Genomic DNA, 27,739 nt, shown 5'->3' on the forward strand with positions numbered 1-27,739 from the left:
ATTTAAAAGCATTGCTTTCAATTTAAATTTAAAACTATCTTATTTATTTTTATTTATTTATTTCGTCAACCGACGTAGACTAGTCTATCTACAATATACATATGCTTTTCTTTATTTTCTTAATGCTATAAATACGGTATTATAGTGTATAAAAATAAAAATAGATTGGTTAAGTAGTGTTTAATTTTGCGATTTAATGTAATTTTAGATGTGTAGGTTTCGAATTGTGACAAAATATTTTTTTAGGTTCTGCCGAGACATTGTAAAGTCAATAGTTTCGCAGTGTTGATTATAGACTGTCATCATCTGATTGACAGGTCCGAATTTTGCATAATTTGTACGACAGTGATTAATTAAAAATGAATGTCGATGACGCAGTTATCGAGATGGTATGTAGAAATTTAATTTCGTTAGAATGTTTGTTGAATCAATACGCTGTGAAACTATATCGGTAATAAATGAAACCATTGCAGTTTCACGACGCTCTTTCAAAGATTGAATGTTTATAAGCTTGCAGCGTGCCTCATATGATGGAAGTGGGAATGTTGTCCAACCTTATTTACGAAGAGCAAATAATAGGAATTGTTTTTGTACTGATTCTAACCTTTCTTCGTGTGCTATTGAAAATGGAGACCATACAATGCTGCAATATTCCAGTATCGACCTTACATAAGTTTTAAGTTTTAATTTGTATTGTGGTTCATGAAAGTTATAGCAGAAACGTTTTATAAAACCCATCATATTATTATGATGATTATGAATAATGGTGTTGTAATGGTCGATGAACGTTAGTTTGGAGTCTAAGATAATTCCTAAATCCCTAACTCTATCGCATTTCTCTACAACCTGGGGTGGCATTGTGCATCTCGATTCGAACGTAATTCTATCGAGTCGAACATGTTTGGCATTACGGGTTTCAATACGATCTCGAAAACGACTCATCGTTCGAGTTTGCTCGAGGAGGTACAAGAATAACGAGATTTTTTGGCATTATAGAAACTCGATAGCACACAGAAAAACGACTCAATTCGAACGAAAAACACTCGTCACCTTTATAGCTTCCGAATGTTGTTCGAGAGTTATTTCTTGCTGAAAGTTTTTAATTATATTTGTTATTATTTCTGTACGAGAAGAGAATAAAGGTTTTATTATTGTCTCTTGAGGAAAAGAATGTCATTAGTATATCTACTTTTATAGTTTCCAGACAATATGCAATCTCTGATTAACCCGAAATCCGCGTAAAAACGACTTCAACTAAAATCGGTTTTTGAAATTTTCACGTATTTCTTGACGATTTCGATAAATCGCGTGGAAAATCTGCGTAAAAACGTGTATATTCTAAAATCTACGTAAAAATAGATGAGTTAAACAAAAAAAAAAACGCGCATGAGATGACCCAAGTGCATTTAACTAAAACACATGGAAACATCAAAGTAATTTATTGTCAAATCCTTCTTTAGCTTTAAATTATTTAGCTCAAAATTGGATCTGTGGCATAAACTTGAATAAACATAATACTTGTGTCGTAACAATATCTCAATTTACAAAACATGTCGTATCGGCATAAGGTTTTAATTGGTTGCAACTGCTCAATAAATAATATTGCTTTTGGCATTGCTTTTAAGTTTAATTCTCTAAATGAGACAGACCCAACATTTGTCGTTTTCTCTGTATGTTTACATCTGTTTTCATCATTTACCGACTGAATTTTCCCAAATTTATCGTATGTCTCGCTCGATATCAATAATCTATCATATATAAGACACGATACCGGAGAAATCCGTATCTTAAAGCATCTATTTTGCCCAGCAGCATTGAATTGTTAAATAGCATTGTTAATACATCTTACTTGTTCGCCATTTTGATTAAAACATGGTTTAATTTCAAAACATTGAATGTTTAAGTAGCGGATGTTTATTATTATAAATATAATCATGAAAAAAAAAAACAATATTAAAATACATTAATCGTGTTTATAATAAGAAATTTTATAGAAAAAAATTCGCTGTACGCTCAATTTTGTAACATCTAATAGGCGTATTTTGAGATCATTTTCAAATAAATGAACTTTAGACAAAAAATTTCAACCATTTTATGTAGGCATACATTGAAGGAAGGGATGAATATTGAAATGCATTAAAAACAACCTAGCCAACAATTAAATTTCCTTTGGAATTTTCGAATATATTCATCTAATCCATGCTGTACGCTCAATTTTGAGAGTGACTGTACATAATGCCGCAATTTTTTCGAAACGAATTCAAAAACTTACGAATCGAGTGATTCGATTCGAGATGCGCAATGTCACCCCTGGTTTCCTAATGTAATTGAGAGATTTGATGCTGTTCTTTTTCTGCTGAATGATATAAGGTTACATTTTTTTACATTCAGTTGCAATAGGCTTTTATTGCACCATTCGTAGAATGTGCATATTTCGTTCTGGAATATGTTGAGGTCATTTTTATTCCCTATTTCCAAAAAGAGCTTCATGTCATCTGCATAGATTAACACTTTAAGTTTGTCAAGAATGAAGGAAATGTCGTTTACATATATTATGAATAATAGAGGCCCCAAATGAGAGCCCTGGGGACACCGGAAGTGGCTTGAAGGGTTTTGATCTATTGTTGTTAAATTTTAAAATCAATTAGCGATCAGTTAAGTAGGATTCAAGCCATTTGAGTAGTCCTGGCTCAATTCCAGTTTTTTTCAATTTGAATAGAAGCATGGGTATATCTATGCGATCAAATGCTTTACTGAAGTCAGTATAAAGAGCTTCTACATGGTTTCCTTTAACCATTGCATTCAGGGTATAGTCAACAAATTCAAGAAGATTAGTTGAACTTGAACGCCCTTTAAAGAAGCCATGCTGTGCGTCTGTTATTCGGTTTTTACTTGTTTGAATAATTTTTCGGTCACTATGGCCTCAAAAAGTTTTGGAATGCAAGAGATAATGGCTATTCCACGATAATTACGTATGTCTGATTTTTTTTCCAGATTTGAAAATGAGTATCAAAAATGAGTTTTTCCATATATTTGGGAATTTTCCTGATTCTAGTGACATATTAAATAGCCAAAATAATGGAGTGATTAGTTCCACTGCTAGGGTTTTCATAAATATAGGAGGGATTCCATCAGGACCAGGACCTTTCGAAGCATCTAAACTACGTAGGGCCTGCAAAATGTCATGGACATGAAGTTGATTCACTCCAATATCATTTGAAAAGTCTGGAAAAAATGCAAAGTAGTCGCGGTCACGATCATTTTCAGAAAATGTAGAATAGGTTTCCTGGAAAAAATCTGCAAAAAGATTACAGTTCTTTCCAAGCTATCCCCCGCGTTTTCGTCAAGATGCATAATTGATGGAAAGTTATTAGATTTCAGTTTTGTTTTTACGTAATTAAAGAAGTTCTTAGGACAGGACTTTATTTCGCTCTCAGTTTTTGAATTGTAATCTTCCAATGCGTTACTGATAGCGTAATTCAATTGATCGCCATGAAGCCAGAAATCGGCCATTTTGTAAACCATTTGCTTTTCCAATATTTTTTTCAAGCGCACGAGATGAAAGAACAATAACGCGTATGAGGCTGAAATAATGGTAGATCGTTTGCTTAGTTATGCCTAACAATCATAATTTGTGTTTCGGCACTGTACGAAAACTATTCCGCCAGATTTGGGCGTTTTGAAATGTATGTAGATAAACGTATGGTGAATTTGAAATTCACCACGGGCTTCATTCTATAATCACCTTAAGGAAACACTCTCGGAGGTAGACGAAAGATTTGCCTGAACTGGCTTGATAGCCTCATATGTCCTATCTTCAAGAAATGACATGGACTTGATTTTGATCATTATGCAAGTATACACCCTAATTTCGCCTACACAAGGTACTCTCTTGAATTCTGTTTAGCAGACTGTGCACGATTCCAGAGACCTTTGTCTTTGAATACCATAAAGCGATTTTCGAGTAGGACGATCAACAATGAACCAGATGTTTACTCTGCGACAGAACCTTGACCAATTCCCAGAATACAACTCGCGGACTTATCTATTTATGGGCTCGAAGGCAGCGTACAACTCAGTGAAATGGAATGAACTATGGCGGATGATGCTAGAACATGGCATCACGTCAAAGCTTATTAGGACGTGCGACGCTGGATGACTCCAAATCGAGCGTCAGCATATCTGGTGCGACATCCGATTTGTTTGTGACGTTAGATGGAGGGCGATGTGCTCTCTAATCTGCTATTCAACATGGCTCTGGTCGGGACCTTTGTACTTTTCAAAATTGAATGAATTCGGCTGATCATAAACTACATCAAAACTAAGTATCTGATGGCTGGCAGATAACAGTCCACAGCATGTAATAATTATGTTAGCCGCGAGAAGAAAAGAAACGGTGGACTTGAAGTAAAACTCTACGAACATGTACGTTAAAAGATGCCGACAGACCAATTTTTGGGATTGTTTGAGCGAGAAATAGTGCATTCAATACTTGGCGGCGTAATGGAAAATGGTAAATGCACATACAAACAGACGTAACACTAGAGAAATTCCCATCGACCATGACTTCAACGATCAATTTGAATTTGATTGCATGCGCGTTTCACAACTATAGGCGCTAGCGTCGTAATCCTTTGAGTTTGACATTTCACTTCAACGCCTTCTTTTGACAATGTCGTACGAAACATTGTTTCGTGTAACATGCTCGGAGTTGGGCGATGGATGTTTCAGAAAAATGTTCAAGCTGTTACGTCTGTTTGTCTGTGGTAAATGTCTCAGACGCAAGTTGTACCCAATGTACAAAAATGTGTACAACATCGACAGGCTGATATAATACGGCAAATAACAGTGGGCTACATATGTATTGCGTATTCCGAAAAATAGACCAACAAAAGTGATGTTTAGCAGAGGACGTCGGCTCCGGGTAGACCCGGCACTCGCTGGCTGTGTGCAATCGAGGAAGATGCGCTTGCAGGAAGACTGACGATTGGCGGCTCAATAACGAGTAACCTGGAATATGATGTTACATACGGTTTTGTTCCGAACACCCCGTACGACAATCATAAGTATAGGTACGCATAGTCTACGACAAATTAAGGTAAAGCTCTATGAATAGAAGGAGCACACAATTTGAATATCTTTTTTTTTTCACGGTGTAACGCAGTACCAAGGTAGAGACTATTTATGTTGGCAACAAACAATGTTAAAATTTGTTCCATCATTCCCTGCAGTATTTCGAACTGTTTATGGCGATGAAATGGTCGAATGAAACACTTGACTGAATTTGAAACAAATAACATTCTGGATAACTCTGTAAAAATCATTTTCTTGGCTTCAGTGCTCATCCTGAATTCAATATCTGTGCGTACCACTGGGTAAAAGGACACAATGAAGGCTGGCGGACTCGTAAGCATCGCCGTAAGGATTCTCGAACCAATAAACTATAATTTGTTACATTTTCTGTAGATTGAATTTATGGGTTTGAGATTTATCGCACCAGACTAAAAAAGCAGAACAGATTTTCCTTGGTCCTACGATATTGATTTTCAGCTGCTTTAATACAACTTGTTTGTGGTGTAAAATAAGTGTTTGCTCGCGGGTGTACTATAACACTTCCCCTTAAACTTACCATCGAAAGATCAACGATGTGCCCGAGTAAAAGAGCAAGCGATACTGCCAGCATAAATCGTCCCATTATGCTGGCAGCTAGCTTAACGATTAATCCAATGAAAAATGAAACTTTACAGTTGTACCCGTCCAACGAAGAAAAGCGAAACCTAATGACTATATTTCCAAGTTTGCCGTCGCTTTTTTATACGCACGGACAGGGTTGGTTCGCTCTGAGGAGTATTCAAGAGAAGGTGTAAAAACTTCTCTTTTTTCGATCTGTTATCCGAGTGTATTGTGCAGAAATACACTTTATCTTTGTATGAAGGAGCGTGCGTAGTATCCACTCTTCGTCGCACAAGTCCACAAGTGTAAAGAGTATAGGAAAATGGTAATTTGCTGTTTACCAAAATGCATACATTTAGGCTATATTCTAAATCTTCCATGTAAATACGTTGTTGTGAGCGCCTAAACATAGACCATTTTGTACACAATATCAAAACACACGCGACCGGAAATATTCTCACTCTTTATCGATCATGTTTCTCTTGGCTTCAATCACACTTACGTGTGAACGCTCTCGAGTGTGAATCAATACACTTCTCTTTATTTGTAAAATCTCTACACATTTCAAGACGAAGTGTGAGAAATGACCAACCCTGCGCACGGAAATTCACGGTGTCGCCGCAGTGATGATGTCGCTGAATCATCTCGGTCACAAGTCGTAAGGGGGTGGCGGAAAATGTTATCAGTGCAAAAGTTCACACACACCTGGGCCCTGCGGTTGCTGATTTTGTCGATTGAATTCGTCATGGGACTGTGCATAACTGGGGGGGTGATGATATTTGAATTTTGGATCGGCTGTTGTACATGTGGGAGGAAGTTTTTAATTTTTAATGTATATTCATGATGCGTTACATGCAAAAAAGAAGCTTAAGGAGAAACAGAATGGATTGCAATGTTGTTGATTGTAACTTGTATCATGTATTTAATCCCCAATAAATTGATATTCACAATTCAATCGCTTGGGGTCATCTGGATTCGTTTTCAGCCTAAAGGTAGCTGAGATCCCCGGTCCTGGTCTAGCACAACACAAGAAGCGTGGCTCAAAAGTCCCGGTAGAAACATACTGAAGCATTAATTAGTACATGTATCTAGGCTCAGTGTCACTGTTTCAGTATCGCCTTAACAATTATGGTAGCGTTGTAGATCTTGATACTGTTTATTAAATTTATTCACGAAGTAGAAGAGCTGGAAAAACTTCCACTTTATAACATTTAAGCTTCCAATGCTGAGAATACACGTGGAGGAGTGAAGTCAAGTTAATGAACATTAAAACTTTTCATATGCGACTGAGGTTAACATTGAAACCTACTCAGCAGTAATCGGGCAATGTAAAGTATACGTCTTTTTGTTAATTTTAATGATAAATTAGCATCAAGGTTTTTAAAGCAACGTGTAATGTTTAATTTAGGCGTATTCGTTGATTTGTTAGATAAGTTTGTTGTTCAGGATAGTATCGTAAGGAAGAATGATTTATTAACCCTTAACTGATAATGAATCCGGTAAATATCTGTTGGCAATTAGATAAACATGCTTTTTCTGTGTGTTTTTCTTGATTATTAACATATTATTCTGCTGAAGGTATAAATGCAATAACAGTGTTATTAATCTATTTGAAAGCATTTTTTTTAGCAACAACAAGACTCACAGCACAACACGTGTACGTATATAGATCACTGCCATCAATCTCGAACAGTTGTCCTCATTAATGATAAATGAAATTCGAGGAAAGTATTTATATTTCTCTGATTTCACAGCTCTATGTTGTGATTGCGATGCCAATTATTTATTGGAAGGATAATTGTTCGTGGGAATGTCCATTGAATGTGACGCTAATGGGCAACTACACAGAATTTTATTGAAAGGTAAATGTGGTGAGAGAGCGTAAGCCGATCAGAGCCATTATAAATACACCCGATTCTTTTTTTACAGGCGGATGCGTTCCGTGTAAAAAAAGTTTTCAGTTCAAAATTCGAAAATCCGTGTAAAAAAAGTTTTATGATTTCTCGACGAATCATGCAAAATGGAGCAACTTTGCAAACATTTTGTATGGGATTTTTTTACTCGGCCGTGTAAAAAAATCCGTGTAAAAACAGAATTGGGTGTATGTCTCTTTTGGATTGGACGTTCCATAAATTTATATAAGAGGAATAACTTACACTCTAACTCGCTTATGTGGTCGGGATAGGATTTGACGACTATACTGGTACGATCACACAACCCTACTTCATCGAGCGCAATATTGCTGATGAAGCTGTATAGCTGTATGGATTGGATACCAGACATAACTAAATACTCATTCTACTCGGTTGGCATTGCACTAAACAACACGTGCAAATATGTGTGAAAGAGTTGGTTTTAAAAACAAATGGCGTGATTTCGGCTATGTGCATGGTTTGGTCTCATCAGTAGCCTTCTGAGCTGCGGAGGACGATGGAGGTCCTTCATAGCTTAGTAGGGAAAGCACTTGTCTAGCGTGCCGCCACCGGGGGTGACAATTGGTCTGGGGGTGAGAATGGGTCATCGCTCACATCGGCAGTTTGGAAGTCGTAGAGCAAAATCGTTGAAAAAGCTCTCTTATATTTTAGTCTCCTTGCCATTCAATCTATTCTACAAGATTCTTGCTGCCGTGAATCGCAGGTCAGTCCCATCTATAAAAGATATAAATCATAAAAAATAAATTGTTTGATGGTCCAGATTGTACGACAATTCCCTGAAAACCAATTCCCCGAATGCAATTTCCCCGAATGTAACAATTCCCCGAATGTAACAAATCTCCGAAAATAAAGTATTTTTTGCAAACACATAATTGTCATCGACTATAAGCGCCCAAATAGAGCAGTGTTCAAAGATTTGTTCCAGAGTGTCTCTTTGGAGATGCCGAACATGATCAAATCTTTCGATAGTATTGTATGTCCTTGATCTTCCTTATTGTTAAATTATAAAGATATTAGAATAAAGTGTTTTCCTATTCATTTTTCTTTTCTAAAATAGTCGAACAAAGGCTGAATTTCTTTGGTGGAGTAGAATCGCGAACAGAAATTCCGATTAAAAACATCATGGTAAAAATTTGTGAAATCAAACTTCTGTCCTATGTAAGGTCTATCCCTTCTTAAGAAGTTACTGTAATCATGGATATGAATTCTAAAAAAAAAAAATAATGCGTTTGCCCGGAATAAAGCAATGGTGAATGTGATCCCTTCTTTAAAAATAATGCATCTAATCGGAATAACGCTTTGGATTAATTTGATCTCTATTTTGGAAGTCGGTGTCTCCCCAGAATAATGAAAAAACCCAGATTAATCCACCTACAGTGAGATTTTGACCATTCCTTAGTAAGGGATTTTTTTCCAGACTCTAGTACACCCAGGTTTTTTTTTTACACGGTTTGGTTTTGGTTGTTTAAGATCTTCAGCGTCAATGAAGCAATGAGTTAACCCCACGAAAAAATTCACAAAAAATCAAAGAAAATTCATGGGGTATTGAAAAAGCTGTGGAAGTGCAGGTTAAGCGAGAAATTAATGAAATCCAACCACGTAAAAAAAAAACCTGGGTGTATTTAAAACGAGATAAAACTACTCAGCTTCCCACGGCGATTAAACGTAAAAGTGACAAAATAATTGCCTACCCAAAGGCAGATGTCATGAGTTGAGTGACAACTCAACGAATGTTAGCGCACTGTACTTCATGCTGCCTATCTATAAGGCGCTCGTCGGATTAAATAGCTATTGTGACATGGTTAGTAACAATCGTAACGCTGGTTGCATATATTGTACTCATAATTTCCAGAGACCTCGATATTAATTAATCCAGAACTAACTAAACCAGTCATTGATCTGAACGAAACTCAATAGCGTTCAATAATAACATATATTTCGCCACATGGATGCATAATTTTGTAAAACTAATCTTGTTTAATACCTTAAAAATGAGCTAGATTTGTATGGTAGTAAATTTCAGAATTTGCACACATACATGCATACAAGCGGTCTATTAGTGTCTCAAAACATGCTCACATTTGCTATTTAGCTTCCACTGAAGAAATTTTTGAAATCCCTTTCAATTTTTACGTTTTTGCTTTTCTGAGAAATTTTTTTGGTATATGCTTCTATATGTTCCTCAATTAAAATCATTTGTTTCTTTGAAACAGAAAAGAAAAATATGCATATTTTTATGTCATATCATTTGTTATAATTATATTTTCAATATTAAAGTGAATTTGTTTCAAATACCATACATTTTATTTAATAATTCACGAGATTTCTTGATAGATTAAAACGTAACACACCTGCGTAACGCATACAAAGTGAAATTATAGACACTTCCGAAGGAAGGGTCAAAAATGTATCTACCTAGTATAAGGAGACACATCTACGATCTATTCATTAGATTTAGGCGTTAGCTCGAAATAAGCCAAAGTAGAATGAAATTACCTTTTCAGAAGTAGGAGTTTGCCTGCAATAAGGTAATGATAAATGTAGTCTCTTCTTTTGATGTAGACGAGTTTGGCCAGAATAGATATAATATATGAGATCGTATCTAGCAATAAATATCAATTATATAAAACTAAAAAAAAATATCGAATTCATCTACGTGTTCATTCAAAGCAGGCAATACCTCCTCCATTGTCCTTATACTGCGTAGACGCGATCACTTAAGGAAAGCATTATCCCCTTCCTTCGATTTACTCCAGGCAAACGTGTCCAATTGAATAAATGAACCCTTCTTCTACCCTCTTTGTCTTATATCGGGCAAACGTGTTCATTTTAAAAAAGCGTTATAACTCGTCTTCCCCTAATACCGGATGAAGCGATTATCAAGAAAAAAAATTATCCCTTTCCCTCGCCTTATACCGGAAAACGCATAAATTTTCACTTCACTTCTCACTTCGTATTCTTGCATCATATTTCTTCACATTTTTCACATTTCTTGCATCATATTTTTCACTGCTCACATTTTTTTTAATCTTTATTAAGTTTATCGCTGCTCATTTCTTACTCCACACTTTTCACTTCTTACTATGTACTTCCTTGTCATTTCTTACTTTTCACTTCTCACTTCTCACTTCTCATGTCTCACTTCTCACTTCCCATTACTCACTATTCACTGCTCACTAATCACTTCTCACTTCTCACTTCTCGCTTCTCACTTCTCACTTTTCACATCTCACTTTACGCTTCTCACTTCTCATTACTCACTTCTCACCTTTCATTACTCACTACTCATTTCTCACTTCTTGCTTCTCACTCGGCCTTATGACGGTTCGGCATAATGGTCTTCGAACCAGCATGTTAATTTTTTTACAATAAAAATAAGCGAATTGTCCCGCGACCCTCGCTTTTGCTGCAGTTCAAAATTATGTCAAAAGCCAATGAATCGACTGCTTTGAGCGTGCTTACAGCGGCACACTAGGAGTTAACTTTCTGAAATCAGTATGGCGAAAGGCATCTAAGGTTCGATTTCTCAAAATTAAGCACTTCAATCGAAAAAATATTTGGTAGGCGTAGTAGCGGACACCATCCCTCATAACCGATACCAAATAGTTTTTCATGAAAAGTTCCTAATTTTGAGAAAACCAGCGTTAGATGTCTTTCGCCATACAAATTTCTGGCGGTTGACTCTTGCTGGCTATTTTGTGCATATACTATAGCGCCTGGATGTGGCTGCGGCGAGTAGAAAATCAGCCACTGCCAATAATTCATTATGCGACTTTATGTTAAACGACGCAGATTTATTTTTCAGCTTTAATTTTATCTGCACTGTGGAAACAATTCGGGGAAATGTTGCATTCGGGGAATTGTTATCCGGGGAAATTTTATTCGGGGAATTGGTTTTCGGGGAATTGTCGTGCAATCGATGGTCCATATTTTTCAACATGATCGGATGATTGTACGATAATTTCCCGAACACCAATACCCCGAATGCAATTTTCCCGAATAAAACGATTCCCCGAATGTAACAATTCCCCGAATGCTTCCTGTTAGTCATGCGAGCAAAGACGTATGTTGCCGACCTGGAGGTTGTGAGTTCAATTCTCGGTTCGGCTTAGGATGCTTCAGGGTGGGAAGCATATTCGGCTCCTTGTGCACAGTGCATCTATTGTACTTGCTACACAAGACATTCATGCATCTGGCACGTAAATGAATGCTTTCAATAGCTGTGGAAATGATGATAGAACATAAAGTTGAAAACAGCCCAAGTTTCAGATAGAATGTATAGCCATTGAAGACGAAGATAATGCGCTGAAAGAAGGCAATGCTTCTTTGAATGAAGGCATTTGGTCGGTATAAGGCTACATGAGGAGATAATGCTTTCTTTAAACGAATAAGTTTTCTCAGTATGATGAACGCATCTGCCCGGTTTAAAGCAAAGGGAATGTCTTTTTAAAATGATTGCGTCTGTCCGATATAAGACGACGGTAGGAGATAATGTCTTCTTCAGATGATAGCATCGCTCGGTATTAGGAGAAAGGAAATGATAATGCTTCCTCAAATGAACGCATTTGCCCGGTATAAGGGAAAGAGGATAGATAGTCCCTTCTTTAAATGAACTCGTTTGTCTGGAATAAAGAGAAAGAAGGACACAATAATGCCTTCTTTAAATGATCGCGTCTGCCCGGTGTAATGCAAATGGAGGATATAATGCTTTTTTTAAATAAACTCGTCTATCCGGTATACGACGTCTTGAGAAAGAATGTCTTTCCGCAATAAGGCAATAAAAGGAGATAACTTGTTAGTTACAGGAGCGCTCTTGTCAGGTATAAAAAGGATTTATAAGGAGCAATTATATGTTTCAAAACTGCTGATATACTTCTTCTTCTTCTTATTGGCATTACATCCCCACACTGGGACAGAGCCGCCTCGCAGCTTAGTGTTCACTTAAGCACTTCCCAAGTAACAAATCCAAAACCATATGAATTTATTCATAATTAGTAATGGTTATAAGAAAGATTTCAAAATACATGTGTGTTTTAAAAGAGTTTTCAATAAGAAAATGGCTCATTAAATTTTATGATTCTTAAAATAGTGTTGGTAATCTCTACAATTGAACAATAAAAACTATCATTGATCTAGCGCTGATGCTCTTATGAATGTTTTTAAAAACATTCTCCTAGATGCATTTAAAGTTGAACAATAAGTCCAAATGAATGTTTCTTATAGATTTCTTTTGACACACTGGGATAAAATACAACTTAACCATAAACTGACATTAAAACCGCAATGAATCTTTTGAGTCTCAGTTAAATTTTTACGTTCTGGAATAAAACTAATTCATATCTGTCAAACATGAAACCTAATCGATGGAAAAAATTAAGTCAAGTCGACCTTTCAAATGGAAATACACAAAAATAGTAAATTAGGTGCAATTCGAAAAACCGTTAGTTCTTCCAAGAAACACTAGAACAGTTGGAGGATGAGTTTCAACCGGAATGAAGATACGCTTGCAGACGCAGTACATATTCTTCCATTTATCGTCAGGCATCGATGACTCCAACTGATACAGCTTTCCCACCAGGTGTTTTTTCGGCCAACGGAGGATGGCTTTTGCTTCCCACTCACTGGGGATGACACTGAAACAGATTTCTTTATCTTCAATTCCTCCCGAAGTATTGCTTAATTGATGGCCGGGAAGATTAAGGCTAGTGAAAAGGGTTTTGGTTTCAGTGAGTGCGGTAAGTGGTTCTATGACACCCATCCCCACACTACATGAGTTGCAGATTTCCGTTATGCCCCTGCTCAGAAAAAAAATGTTTGTACCACCTTAAAAAGCATATTATAAATAAGATTATGAGATTCTTTATTTAATTCGCAAATAATAATTATCATGAGCTTTAAAGTGAACAAATATTACTAAAAATTTAGATTTCCGGTACCAATGGAAAACCAAAACAAACAGCCGTCAAAATATTCACAGATAACCCACGCTTATTCAAGAGTGCTATAAAGGCGACGGTACTGGTAATGGGTTTAAACTAGATTTAACGATTTTAACACAGTTTTTTCCAAGAGAAAATTGTTTTATTCAAAACTGGATTAATTTGTAATGGTTTTATTCAAAGTAAAATAATAAAAATTGTGATTTTGCTATCTTGCTTGACTGAAAATCAACAACCATATTGGAAATTTCGGATTGGTTATAAATTAAATCGCAAATTACAGCTCTTATAACCTGAATTTCATTGTAACACCAAATTTAATCTATGTTACAATGAACTTCTTCATGAATTTACTATATATGAACAATTTTTGCGTTAGAATACAAGAGTGCTCCGATTATTGTAATATTTGAATATTCATTATTCTGCAATATTTTCACAGCGCTAGTCGTTTTGTCATAGTTTTACGTAAAAATCGACAGTAAATTTTGAAGCGCAAGTTTTTTCTTTGTATTTTGGAAATAAAATTTGCAAGCATATGAAATGTATTATTGGTTGTTAAAGACATGGCGACATTTATTTTGCGTGAAATATTTACATTTTATTATTCTCTATGATTCCCCTTTTTATTTTTATTAATAAATATAATTAGGTCTGAAGCATTCTCAAATAAGAGTATTATGAAATAGTTTGTGGTTAAAAAGACTTTAAAATAGTTTTATGGAGGATTAGAAAACCATGATAAATACGTTTTGCATAGATCTGAATAGTTTTAAGATATTCTTATTCTATTTCTTCGCAACTTCTTGTAGAGTGGGCCAAATTGAGCTTATAGATGATTTATGCTTAGTTTATTAAGGCGTTGAAAGAATTTAAGATTTATTTCTGGTTTTATCAAGTGGTACTTACATTCTACTTCAGATGTGCCTTAAAGCAATATTTGTTACTTGGGTTCTACAGTTATCAACTGCGAGGTTTCTTAGCCAAGTTACCATTTTTGCATTCGTATATTATGAGGCTAGCACGATGATACTTTTATGCCCAGGGAAGTCGAGACATTTTCCAATTAGAAAATTGCCTAGACCGGCATCGGGAATCGAACCCAGCCACCCTCAGCATGGTCTTGCTTTGTAGCCGCGCGTCTTACCGCACGGCTAAGGAGGGCCTCACTGATATACTACACCCCACTAATTTAAGAAAATGCCAATTTGATAAATAGCACATTCTGAAAAACGGCATTCCGCCAATGGTCATTCTGGAAAAGGTATAATCTATAACAGCGGTTCTCAACCTTTCCGTTGAGTGGTACCCCTTAAGGCCTTGGCATTGTTTGATGTACCCCATTAGACATTTTTGCTTAGATAATCTAATTGAAATACGCTTCTATTTCAACCGTTTAAATACACCAAAGTTCCTCCTGGTATTACAAAATATTAATGAACAATGTATCAGATATCGATCCAATATTTATAAAAATGTTCCGAAATATCGCTGGGTGCTGCTTGATAAGTTTCTACTAAAAATCTTTTAGAACAAATCCCGTGAGAAAGCTAGAATAACGAAATTTTCTCCCAATTTCGTTCACAAGATCCTTTATTATTCTTTTGAATACATCTTCTTTCTCCGAGATTTCTTCTTGAAATGGAACAGACATTTTCTAACTGGATTTGACAGAGCGCTGTCGTGGAACTCTCCAGAAAAAAAATCTATTGAGGTGAAAACACAGCAATATGCTTGACCGGGTATCCACCGGTTTCTTAAATTTCCCTCGAAATATTATCAGGATTTTTCCAAAGATTCGGCCAAAGAATCATCAAACATTTTTTCTGTGGATTCTTAAAAAAACATCAATTCTTTTTGAAGTTTCTACTTCGGAGTTTCCTATCGAAGCTCATCCATAAATTTGCAAAGTAAATAACTCAATATTTTGTTACAAGAAGTATCAAGAAATATCTCCAGAATATTATATCTGAAATTATTCTTCTGTTAATCTAGTATGAAAACCCATCACATCCTTGTGTGCCACAAACTATAAACATAGAACTATCCCGATTACTTTTGTAAACTGATATGGACTGTTGCTTGTTTTGATTGATAATTGTCGAAAAAGCGTTTGGATTCAAGTGTGATTCGTCTAAGAGGTGAGCCAGCCCAGGGCTGCAAACCTCTATAATAAAGACAAAAAAGTACGATTCACTGGTATGGTTATTGATACATGAGTCACTATTATGTTAAGCCTCTGCTGGTTGGGCCGGGGAAGGGTCGTTTGGTCGAAAGCCATTCGGCCAAAATCCATTTGGCAGAATGCAACCAGGCCGAACAATCCATTAGGCCGAGACCCATCTGGCCGAAAGTCATTTGACCGAAACGGTCATTAGACCGAAAGGGTCGTTTGGCCGAAAGGGCCGTTTGGCCGAAAGAGTCAATTGGCTGAAAGGGTCATTTGGCCGAAAGAGCCATTAAGCCTAAAGTGTCATTAGGCCGAATAGGACATTTGGCCGCATAGGTCATTTGGACGAGAGGTCATTCAAAAAGTGAGAAATTAGGAATGAGAAAAAAGACGTCTCACTTAATTTTTCTCTTCTCACTGTGAAAAGTGAGAAGTGCGAAATTATTAGTGAGACGTCTCACTACCAACTTTACATTTCTCACTTTTCACAGTGAGAAGTGAGACGTCTTTCGGCCAGACGACCCTTTCGGCCAAATGACCCTTTCGGCCAAACAACCCTTTCGGCCAGATGACTTTCGGCCAATCAACCCTTAAGGCCAAATCACTTTCAGCCAGATGGGTTCCAACCTAATGGTCTGTTCGACCTAGTGGCATTCGCCCAAATGGCTTTCGGCCGAATGGGTTGCTGGACAGGAAGGAGAGACCTGCAACCAAATATCTGTCGGCACAAAGTTTAAAGCTAATTCTCCATGTTTCAGTGTAGATATCGTCGATATTTAATTGTTAATATGTTAAATCCAGTTGAGTGGAGTTGAATATTCTGACCATAATAAAGGTAGTCTCAAACTTCGGGAAAATTATCCGCTGATATTTGCTTCTTATGTTTTTAAATGTGGCCGGATTTTATACTTTTCGTCGTGAATTTTGCCTATTTCAAAATGTTCGCAAATAAGATCCGGAAACATGTTTATCTAATACGTTAATAGGGTAAATCACTACTTGGGCCTATGGACCCGATTCCCGGCTCACTGCACAGAAAACTAATGATTTAAACTGTTTGGAAGTCGTAGGTTTATGGTTGATAATTTTTAAAAAGTCTCCCATTTATTTTTCACAATACTCAATATTTTTCTATCACTTGTTTTACTCCTAATTGATTCAATTGTAGAAAATAAAAATGTATAATTCAAAATTTCACTCTCCGATGCCACACCACTGAGCCAGAGTGATTCTTTCCACTTTTACAAAACGGTATTATCGAATAAACACCTACCTGAAAATCGTCACAGTGCTCGATACAACCATTGCATGAAGCTGTTAATCACCACACCATAATTCTAAACACCCGCACTTCAATCAATTCAATTAACACTTCAAGAAATAAAAGAAGTCGACCGAAATCTAACCTGGCAACAGGTTAAAGCGATAACCGGGCATCGCTCAGGATGGAGATCTTTCAAGTCGGCCCTTTGCACCACCGGAGGTGTATAGGATCCATAAGTAAAAGTAAAGCACTTCAATTATTCTTATTTGTTCGTTTCACTAGAACTTATTTAAACATACTAGAATACATTTTAAAATGTATTCACAAACCGAACAAAAATTCACCTCGGCCCAAGAACTTCTAGCCGCACCGTGCTGCCAAAAGGCCAGGATTATAAAATGATACTTCATCGTTAATAGGAAAATTGTCTAATATGTTGACGTTATCATGTTATTTATAGTTCTCTCGATTTTAAAAGGTGAAATAAATATTGTTTTAAAGTATTTGGAAGAAATTTGGATGAGTTTATATATCTTCGCAACCAAATAAAAATGATTATGAATAATACCATCTGGCATCTTGTTGTCGTGGAACGTGCATATTTTTGTTTACGTCTCATTTTCTACCGTCCCGAGAGAGAATGAGAGTAAAATGTTGAGAGATTGAGTGAAATTTTGCTTAGGCCGGGAACTGGTTTTTTGTATGCCGGATTGGGAATCGCTATGACTGAAATGAGTGCTGCACCTCGTTAATTTAAATCAAATAAAAGCTTCTTTGAACGATATTTAGCACGAATAGCTATTTTTTAAGCAGAAGTGAACCCCAATGCAGTATTATACAGCCTACAAATTTTAGAAAAAGTTGCTTCCTGTCATAAATATCAATTAAATAATGCAGTCGTACGCATGTTAGGCCGGGAATGGGGTAAGAAACCCTACATTTATTCGGTTTTATGGATTCAAGCGACAATATTATCAAGATCAACCAATTCACGTTAGTCGACTTTCTAATTAAATAAGTACAAGCATCTATCGTTTGAGTTGTCAGGATCTTTGAGCAAGAAAATATACCTACACACTTAATTTTACCTGGATCTCAGCAAAATGGTAAACTTTTATCGAGATTCGCACAGCCGTGCCCCAGCATGTTTTTTGCCGAGATTTCTGTCAAAATTGCTGAAAATCAGCAAATATTTTGCCGAAAATCAGCTAGCAAACGTCATTTCTGCTGAATTATCAGTTTTTTATTTTGCTGGCGCACGGCTGTGCGGATTTTTGCCGAGCTGCAGAAATAAAAACTAAGTGTGTATAGCTATTATTTATGTTAATACGTATTGTTCGAATCGTTTCCCCGACCATGTTTGCTAATATGAACGAGAATGTTCCTCAACGTTCGATCGAAAAATAATATAACTGATGTACTCTCATCATGATAATTTTGTGGCACATCGGTATCTACCTATATTCTCAACGATCGCGTTGCAGATTCTGCAAGATGTCTAATAAAACGAAATCTCAGAATAATATCGATGTATTGGCCGTAACATTATTCACAAGCATCAAACGTGGACCACAAATATTACATACATTTATAAAATTGCCACAATGCAATTATTACTGATAACATATATTAACAAACGTATGCCCTGTTTTGGATTCACACAGTGATAGTTTTTGGTTGATTAGTGACTGGATCTTGTGAGCAATGATAATATTGCCTTCTACGGTTAACCGCTTTCAAAATTTGCAATAAATAGGCAAATACGAACTTTATTGTTGATGAAAATATATAGTATATACCGTGGGGCATCGAAATCCGTACACTTAAACACCTTAGTATATGTAAAAGTCATTAGAAAACAGGATCGAATGTAAATAAAACGTTTGTCATTGACATTTGGCCGAATAGGATATTTGTCCGAATATGTCATTTGGATGAATAGGTCGAAAAGTGAGAAAATAGGAATGAGAAGAGAGACGTCTCACTACCCACTTCGCACTTTACACTTTTCACAATGAAAAAAGAAAAATGAAAAGTGGGAAGTGAGACATCTCACTTCTCACTATTCATTTAGCACTTCTTACTGTAAAAAGTGAGAAGCGCAAAGTGAGTAGTGAGACGTCTCACTTCGCGCTCCTCTTTTTTTTCCAGTGAGAAGTGAAAAACAAGGAGTGAGAAGTGATACGTCTCACTACTCACTTCGCGTTCCTCATTTTCTTACAGTGAGAAGTGAGAAATGCTCTTCTTACTCCTAATTTCTCAATTTCCAAATGACCTACCCTTTCGGCTAAACGACCCTTTCGGCTAAACGACCCTTTCGGCCAAACGAATTTTTCGGCCAAACGACCCTTTCGGCCAAATGACCCTTTCGACCTAATGGTATATTCGGCCAAACAACTTTCGGCCTAATGGCTTTCGGCCGAATGGGATTCCAAACAACCCTTCCCCACAACTCGCATTGAACTCTTCTTGAATAGTATTCCAAAGATAGCCAACGGTTTTTCAAAAGCTCCCTGTCCAATGGTATTAACTACCAGGTATTGAGAAACAGATCTATTACATTCATAACGTGCAAAACAAAACAGAAAGAAAGAACCAAAAGTAACTTGCTAATTTTCTGCTCAACATCGAGAAAGGGCGATCAGATTCGGAACCATGAAAAATATCGGTAGTTTCGATATTCTTTTTTAATCAGTACCAGAAATCCGATCGATTGTACGACAATTCCCCGAATGGAATTTCCTCGAATAACAATTCTCCGAATGTAACATTTTCCCGAATAAAACGATTTCCCGAATGCTTCTCTCTTCTTTTTGAGTGCGGCACAAAGCGATGGGTATCTAGTTAGGCATGCGAGCAAAGGCGTAGGATTGCCGATCCGGTGGTTGCGAGTTCGATTCTCGATTCGGTCTAGGATGCTTCGGAGTGGGAAGCATTTTCGGCTCCTTGAGCACAGTGTATCCATTGTACTTGCCACACAAGACTTTTATTCAACTGGTGGGCACGCGAATGCTTTCAATAACCGATTTTCTCGCAGCAAGTTGCATACGCAAAATTCTGTCTCATTGTTTTCTATTGAAAATTGACCAGATCGGACTATGCGCTTGGAAGCTATGGCCAAAATACTATTTATTTGCACGAGAAAGGCACCATCACCGCTAGATGGATTAATCAGGGTTTTCAAACCAATTTCAACTTTTTCAATTCCCTGTGCTTAGTTCGTTTCGCAACTGCTCGTTCGCTTATACATATGATATTTCCAATTAATCACGCTTCGACTATCGATAAACTATTAAGCAGCACACCGGGCCCGGGACATCGGAACAGTCAGTAGCGGTGAACATTGATATGACACAAAACAGCCACTTAGCAATTATGCAAATTTGTAGTATCATCCTTCTCGAAGCGATGCTCTACATTTTAGTATTGTGTAGATATGTATGTATAAAAAGGGAACGTGGATAACTACACCGAACGCCATTGTCCCGAAATGGATTTTTGATCTTTATGATTGGTTAATGTTTTGTGCTGGCGATGTTGGTTCGACGAAAAGAATATAGTTAGAGTTTATTCTGATAAGAAAATTATTCTGAGCTTTTAGTTGAATGTCTTCACTTATCATAAGATGAGTTCATACTATCCCATTTATTTCAACAATTGATTGTAACTTTAACAGATACCTACATATTTCGACCTCAATAGTAAGGCCGTCTTCAATGTCTCGTACTTGACTCGTTTCCAGACCTTTTCTCGTGACGGAGGTAATAATTGTTTGTTATTTGTTGTATCGTAACGTGGGTTTTGGCTTTTTTTATCTTGTGTATCTATTTTCGAAAAAAAAAGTGAAAAAAAGATTGGTCGATTTTCCGATTAATGTCCACCCATATAGGATGTAGCAAAAACGTTCAAGGACAAACCTCCCGGAATCCAAAACTAAATCCACTCTCGTTTTCGACACTAATGCAACGTACACACCAGTCAAGCAGTTAGACGAACATTGACTCCGCCCCCACGAAAACCCTTCGGTTGCTGCTTTGTTTGAACGTGTGTGAAGTTGTTCGAACAATCATTTGACAGTTGGCAGATCGGTTGGAAAAAATTAAAACGGTTTGATTTTGGTTTGAGTTGTCGGAGGCGGAGTCAAGGTTCGCCGAACATGGGGAAGATCCATTAATTACGTAACGCAAAATTAGCAATTTTCAACCTCCCTCTTCCCTATGTAAATTTTTTTATATGAACCATTATTTTTTGTATGGATTGTCACACTTCGGTCAACCCCACTCCCACCTCTGAGCGTTACGTAATTTGTGGATGCTCCCATGTTTGAGCATTTGTAGTGAAGTTGCACATACCCCCATATATTTTTTGATGGTTGGTGGTCGAGTTGGTGCTTCGGTCGTTCGTGTGTGATATTGTTGGTCGAATAAATTGATTGTTCGTGTCGCTGTTGGTAAAACTTGATGGATGTTTGAATAAACGAGAGGTGGAGTCAATGTTGATCAAACTGCTTGACCGTGTGTACGTTCCATAATAAAAATCCACACATTTTTAATGGCAAAAATCTAAAGAAATTTACAAATAAATTTTATGTGAGCGTTAATAACCACCTGCTATAGAAGAATCCACACCGAGAAAATTCTTTATATTGAATATATTTGTCGCACACATAATTTTTTGCAATTTGGCGACCCAAATATATGCAATTTGTACCCACACATAAATTCAATAACTGCATATTAGAGACCACACATACATTTTATTTGATTATAGATTATATTTGTACTTCGCGTGGAGAGTGGTTATGTGTGCACTAATTAGAATCATGAATTAAATTAATGGATTTTTGCAAATAAAAATGTGTGGAATTTTTGCAGTGCACGTAAAGGTTATTAGTTAATAAAGGTTATGTGCGTTTCCACATATATGCTATGCAAATTCACATAGCCGTTATGTGGGAAACGAACAACACAAGACAAAATTTTCAAAACGACTTACCTGCTTTTGTAAACAAAGATTCAAACGACGATTTGACGAATCTGATAGCTCTCCCACGCAAACCAACACCATCAACAGGTAGCGGAATCCTTCATCTACCTATTGATGGTGTTGGTTTGCGTGGGAGAGCTATCAGATTCGTCAAATCGTCGTTTGAATCTTTGTTTACAAAAGCAGATAAGTCGTTTTGAAAATTTTGTCTTGAACTGTCATTTTTATTATTCCAGCTTTTTTCTAACAATTCTGTATAAGAATCTACCAAAACCTGTATAAGAACTGGGCATATGCGAAAATGTTAGATTCTTATACAAAAAATGTAAGCTATCATACAAATTTTGTTAGAAAAGCTTACAAAATTGTTAGATTCTTACACAATACTATGCCCAGTTCTTATACAGTTTTTGGTAGATTCTTATACAGAATTGTTAGAAAATCTAACATTCGCCGGTTGGGTGTAAGGTTCAGACAGACAGAAATTCATTTTTATGTATACAGATTTCCAATATTTTTAGGGTTCATCCTTATCCTGGTAATGACTCTTTCGAGTTTATTGCGTTCGGCATAGTAGTTGATCTCGCGATAGTGCCATAGAGTAATTTGCATACATACGAGTGTAACGATCGAACGATGTATGTCTTCCACCAAACTGATACACTCCTGATTGCGAGTCAATAGTTGGTTTTACAGGGAAACTGTCAGCGGTGGCAGCCATTAAGCAGTGATTCGAATCGAATCTAAGGAAGCTATTTGCTTCACCAATAATCGCTACTTGCCAGCGTGATGTGTAGGGGCACCGATTGGCACGCTTTGGCCAACATTGACGACTAATCCCTGCTAATGACGCTAATTAGTGTCGGTACTCGAACGCTATGTAGCAGCAATCGAGGTGGAAAACAACCAGACAGATGCTTTACCATAAACAAGGCGGTTGCCGTTCTGTTCACAGGAGGTCATTCAATGCTTGAACGAGTTGTGAACTCGTCTTGTTACAAAGTTGAATTAATTTGTTTATTTGATGGAGTTTTAGCAGCCTATAAAGCTGGAGTTTATTTTTGTGATTTCTGTCTTAACTGGCATTATATTCCACAACTGGGCTATTAACACCTCACAGTATTATTTAAGCATTCATATATCATCTGGCTAGTACAAATTTGAGAAAATTATTAAAGCTCTTTTAGTGGAATGTCTTCACATGTCATAAGACGAGTTTTGTACTATTACATTTAATTCCACCACGTTTTGTATTACATATTTATAGATTCGAATTGACGACACAGTCAAGTCGAGTCAGTGGTGGAATTAAATGGAATAGTACAACAATCGTCTTAGTTCAAACATTCTATTCAGTATCGAAATATTACCACAATGGTGACGCGGATCGATGATTATGAGAATAAATATTAGTAGTGGCCTATTTACTAATCTATTCAAACTATGGCAATTGATGTTGCTACAGATAGAGATATGTAGCTCACTCATTTGGAAACTGAATCCAGTCTGCTGATGCCAATTCCTATCATATCTATCGTGCTTATAACGAATTTCCCTTCTCGTTTTCTTCAACAGCGATTTACATCCGGCGCTATTTTACCTCCTGGAGTGGCATTACCAGCATCTCGTCCTGGATGAGAATGGCCCGTTCATCATCCGCCAGCACTGCGCATCCTTGTTAGCACTAATTGGCTATGATCGGGTTCAACACGTCGCCCCCGTATTTAGTCCACATAGCTGGGATCGTTTGTTTGCTTGTTTTAGCAAGTGGTTCAACGCTGCGACAAAGCACGGTGTTAATGAGGTAATTACCCATCGCCGACGCCGTTCGAATTGATTACATGTCGTAAATTTCGTTATCTAGTTTTCCCAAAAGCTACTGCTGGGAGCCTGTCTGGATGTGGCGGCAAAGGTGCGAGACATTTCCGGCAGTTATTACAGGAGCTTTTTCGATGGATATTTGAGCGTTTTTCTGAAGAGCACAAAATTTGACGATTTGATGCAGCAACTACGGTGAGTAATATATATCAATAGTACTTCGTGCCTATTTGGTGATTATCTACGATTTATATTTATTTAGGAATATATTTAGCGTTACACAAAATTTGTTTCTCCATTCCTTACGACTGTTTTCCAAACTAATTACAAAAAACGGCATTTAGTTTTTACAGCAACAACCGTATTATTCTCTTTTATGGGCTTCGTGGCCGTGTGGTTAGCGGCGTTAGTCATCTAAGCACATTTTAGTGTCGTGGGTTTGATTCCCCGCCCTAGTAAAGAGAAACTTTTCGTAAAGCGGAAAATTCTCCACTGGGTGTTGTAGGAATGATTGATCCGTTGTCGTCTAATGCTAGGTGCTGAGCATTCAGTGTATGCGGCCTTTCGTCGAAGATGGTGACCTTGTCTTGATATTTCTTCAGTTGTCTTAAAGACAGTGAGGAACTATAAACAAATTTAAAAAATATTTAAAAAAAAGTTCAAGATATAACACATTCACTCAATTTTTTTGTTAAATATCTTGGCTGTGTATATGCACAGCACATGTTTCGAAATGGACTAATTGATATGAAATTTGCGAAAAAGAATCCACGTGTCTTGGAGGGACTCGGACCCTCAACCTCCTATTCTCTAGATAGGCGTGATAGGCGTCAAGTACGAGCCACTGAAGACGACCTTACTGTTGAGGTCGAAATACGTATCTGTCAAGGTACAATCAAGTGGTGGAATTAAATGGGATTGTACAAACTCGTCTTATGACAAGTGGAGACTTTCCACTAAAAAGCTCAAAATAATTTTCTTAAGATATATTCATATTTGATTACAGAAAATGATACATATCCATCAAGTGATAAAGGAAATATTGGCATAACATATGAAAAATGTTACCTGGAACATAGGAACATATTTTGAGCATCTCTATTATGTATACTGTGATAATTCGGTGGCTCAGCCGCGTTATCAACCCAATCATGTCTTCCGAATATTTGTCTTTCATTTGATGTCCGTTCCAGCTTTAGCTACCTTCTGGATGCTGGGTTCTGAGGTAGATCTGAGCAAGCTCATGGTTCATTCTTCACCGCCCCAGGCCGTCTTCTTGCACACCGCCAAAGGTTGTCCTAAGTTCAAAGCATGGTCCAAGTTTCATGTCCGTAGAGGACTACCGGTCTTATGAGCGTTTGGTGCGGGTGTGAATCTTTTTTGACCGCAGTTTTTTTCTGAATCCCGTAGTAGGCCCGACTTCCACAGATGATGATGATGTGACTTCACGACTAACATTATTATCAGTCGTTAGCAAGGAACCAAGATAGACGAATTCATCGACCACTTCGATGGTATTCCCGTCTATTTTAACATTGTTTCACAGGCGGTCCCTCTCGCGCTCGGTTCAGCCCACTAGCATGTACTTTGTCTTCGATGCATGCACCACCAGTCCATTTCGGCCGACAATGTCCATGTCATCCGCTAAACAAATAAACTCACTGGATCTGATTAAAATCGTACTCCGGCTGTACACCCAGCTCTCCGCATGACACCTTCTAGCGTAACAATAGGCACGAAAGTCCATCGCCTTGTCTTAGTCTCGGCGCGATTCGAACGAACTTGAGTGTTCGCCCGAAATCTTCACACACTTTGTACACCATCCACCATTGTTTTGATCAGTCTGGTAAGCCTCCCAGAGAAGCTGTTTGCGTCCATAATTTTCCATAGCTCTACGCGTTCAATTCTATCGTATGCCGCCTTGAGATCGATAAACAGACGGTTTGATGCTTTGGGACCTGGTATTCACGGCATTTTTGGAGGATTTGCCGTACAGTAAAGATCTAGTCAGTTGTCGAGCGACCGTCAACGAAACCGGCTTGATAACTTCCAACGAACTTATTCACTATTGGTGACAGACGACGGAAGGTGATCTGGGATACCACTTTGTAGGCGGCATTATGGATGGTGATCGCTCAAAATGTCTTCTCCTGACCTGAAAAGCCGGATCTGTTGTCTCCGCTTCTGTCTATAGCGCTCCACGTTCTGCTGGGTTCCTTGCTGCAGCGCGAACGCCCGCGCTTCGTCTTTCTCCTCCAGAATCTATCTGCACTCTTCGTCGAATCAACTAGCAGGTACTCACGTTCTAGCTGCGCGTTGAATACGTCCTTATCATCATCAGTGCCTTCGGAGTATGGGCTGTAGACGTTGATTATGCAAAAGTTGAACCGGCTTTTGATTCTCTACCTGCACATTCTCTCATTCATAGGCCACAACCCGATCACACGCCTTTGCATGTCGTCCATCACTATGAAAGCTGTTCCCAGCTCGTGTGTGTTGCCGTAGCTCTGGTAGATGGTATGATTAGGGGAAGGGGGGGCAATATGCGCTAGCTAAGTCTATTGTCTTATTTGTAACACTATTCATGGGTATTTTTACATTATGCATCAGTTAAACAAGATAGCTAGTAGATGCCATTCAAAAATTGTCAAAAATCTCAATCATGTTGATAATATTCACATTTCAAAAAAGTGGTGATATTCTGTTGCCGGAAAACTCATGAGGCAAAACGCCTTTTATCTGGCAGCTCCTAGGGAACAAAGTACCACGCGTCGGCGAATCAGCATTCTAGTATGGATAGTCCGTGGAGACGCAAGTACTTTGTAGGTTATTGCCACTAGGGCATTTTGCCTCGCCAAAATGTTAGATGTTTCTTCAAAATGTGGAAAATTTCGGTTTTTTCGACCTTCCCATGCACTATTTTGAAACTTGCTTCGCCTATCCTACATAATTTTAGATCTATTTTTGTTACGGACATCTTAATGGCGGTAAATATGAGGGTAACCACAAAAGACGTTTTGCATCGGGGGGCTGTTTTGGGGCCTCTACCTCTTAACGCTCGCACCATTGATCCCTTCCAACAAACCTCCTGCAGCGCTACGATGCCGAATCCACGGTCCTTGAGCACATCGGCGAGTATGCGTGTGCTCCCGATGAAGTTGAGAGATTTGCAATTCCACGAACCAAGTTTCCAATCGGTAGTTCCTTTTCGTTGCTGTGGTCTTCACAGCTTCAATTCAACCCGTACACTCTAACTTTCACTTACTCAGAGACTGAGTAAAGTTGTATTGTTATCTCTTTTTTCTCATGGAAATTTTACTCAGTTTCCGTCAAAAGCGGGACTACTCATAGCTATGAGTTGTCCTGCTTTTGCCGGAAACTGAGTAAAATTTCCGTGAGAAGAAAAGGAAGGGCAATACAATTTTACTCGGTCACTGAGTAAGTGAAAGTTAGCGTGTATACTCTCTTGCTGATTATTCGTTGCTGGCAGTGATGGGAAATGTCAAAAAAATGTCATGGCATTGCTATTACTAATTTCCTAATAACTTTTCTCAAAAATCATTTACAGTTCGGATTTTTGATGAATATATAGTACTTAAAGGGTCCTAGAACTTTGTCGAACAGATCATTGTTCTAAATACAAAGTGTGAGCCATGAGAGCGAGATTAAAAAAATGTCACGGAATGTCATGACATTAATGTCATTTGACACTAATTCGTCTCTCACGCCGCCAATATCATATTTAGAGAAATTACCTGTTAGAAAAAGTGTTCGGGTCCTTTAAGGGCTACATGTTTATATGAAAAGCATAATTGTAAATGACTTGTGAGAAACGTTATTAGCAATTTAGTCCCATGACATCGATATGACATTTCCCGTCACTGGTTGCTGGTACTTTTTTCAAAGCTGGCTCGCAGGGCTGACACCGATTCCCTATTTTTTTGGATTATTGGAT

At 37.6% G+C, this 27,739-nt stretch overlaps 2 protein-coding genes across 2 annotated transcripts in view; one reads left to right on the forward strand and one right to left on the reverse strand.

The window, feature by feature from the left end:
• LOC134220277 (general odorant-binding protein 69a) overlaps positions 1 to 5,774 on the reverse strand; it is a 45,777-nt gene extending 40,003 nt beyond the window's left edge. The window contains exon 1 of the mRNA XM_062699289.1: positions 5,630 to 5,774. Coding sequence (XP_062555273.1) covers positions 5,630 to 5,695 — 66 coding nt within the window. The 5' untranslated portion in view covers positions 5,696 to 5,774. The remainder of the gene's footprint in view (positions 1 to 5,629) is intronic.
• LOC134227974 (RNA polymerase II-associated protein 1) overlaps positions 1 to 27,739 on the forward strand; it is a 121,818-nt gene that overhangs the window by 85,845 nt on the left and 8,234 nt on the right. The window contains exons 4-5 of the mRNA XM_062709693.1: positions 23,542 to 23,770; positions 23,831 to 23,979. Coding sequence (XP_062565677.1) covers positions 23,542 to 23,770; positions 23,831 to 23,979 — 378 coding nt within the window. The remainder of the gene's footprint in view (positions 1 to 23,541; positions 23,771 to 23,830; positions 23,980 to 27,739) is intronic.

This window comes from Armigeres subalbatus, chromosome 3, assembly GCF_024139115.2.
Source record: "Armigeres subalbatus isolate Guangzhou_Male chromosome 3, GZ_Asu_2, whole genome shotgun sequence".
Taxonomy (NCBI): Eukaryota; Metazoa; Arthropoda; class Insecta; order Diptera; family Culicidae; genus Armigeres; species Armigeres subalbatus.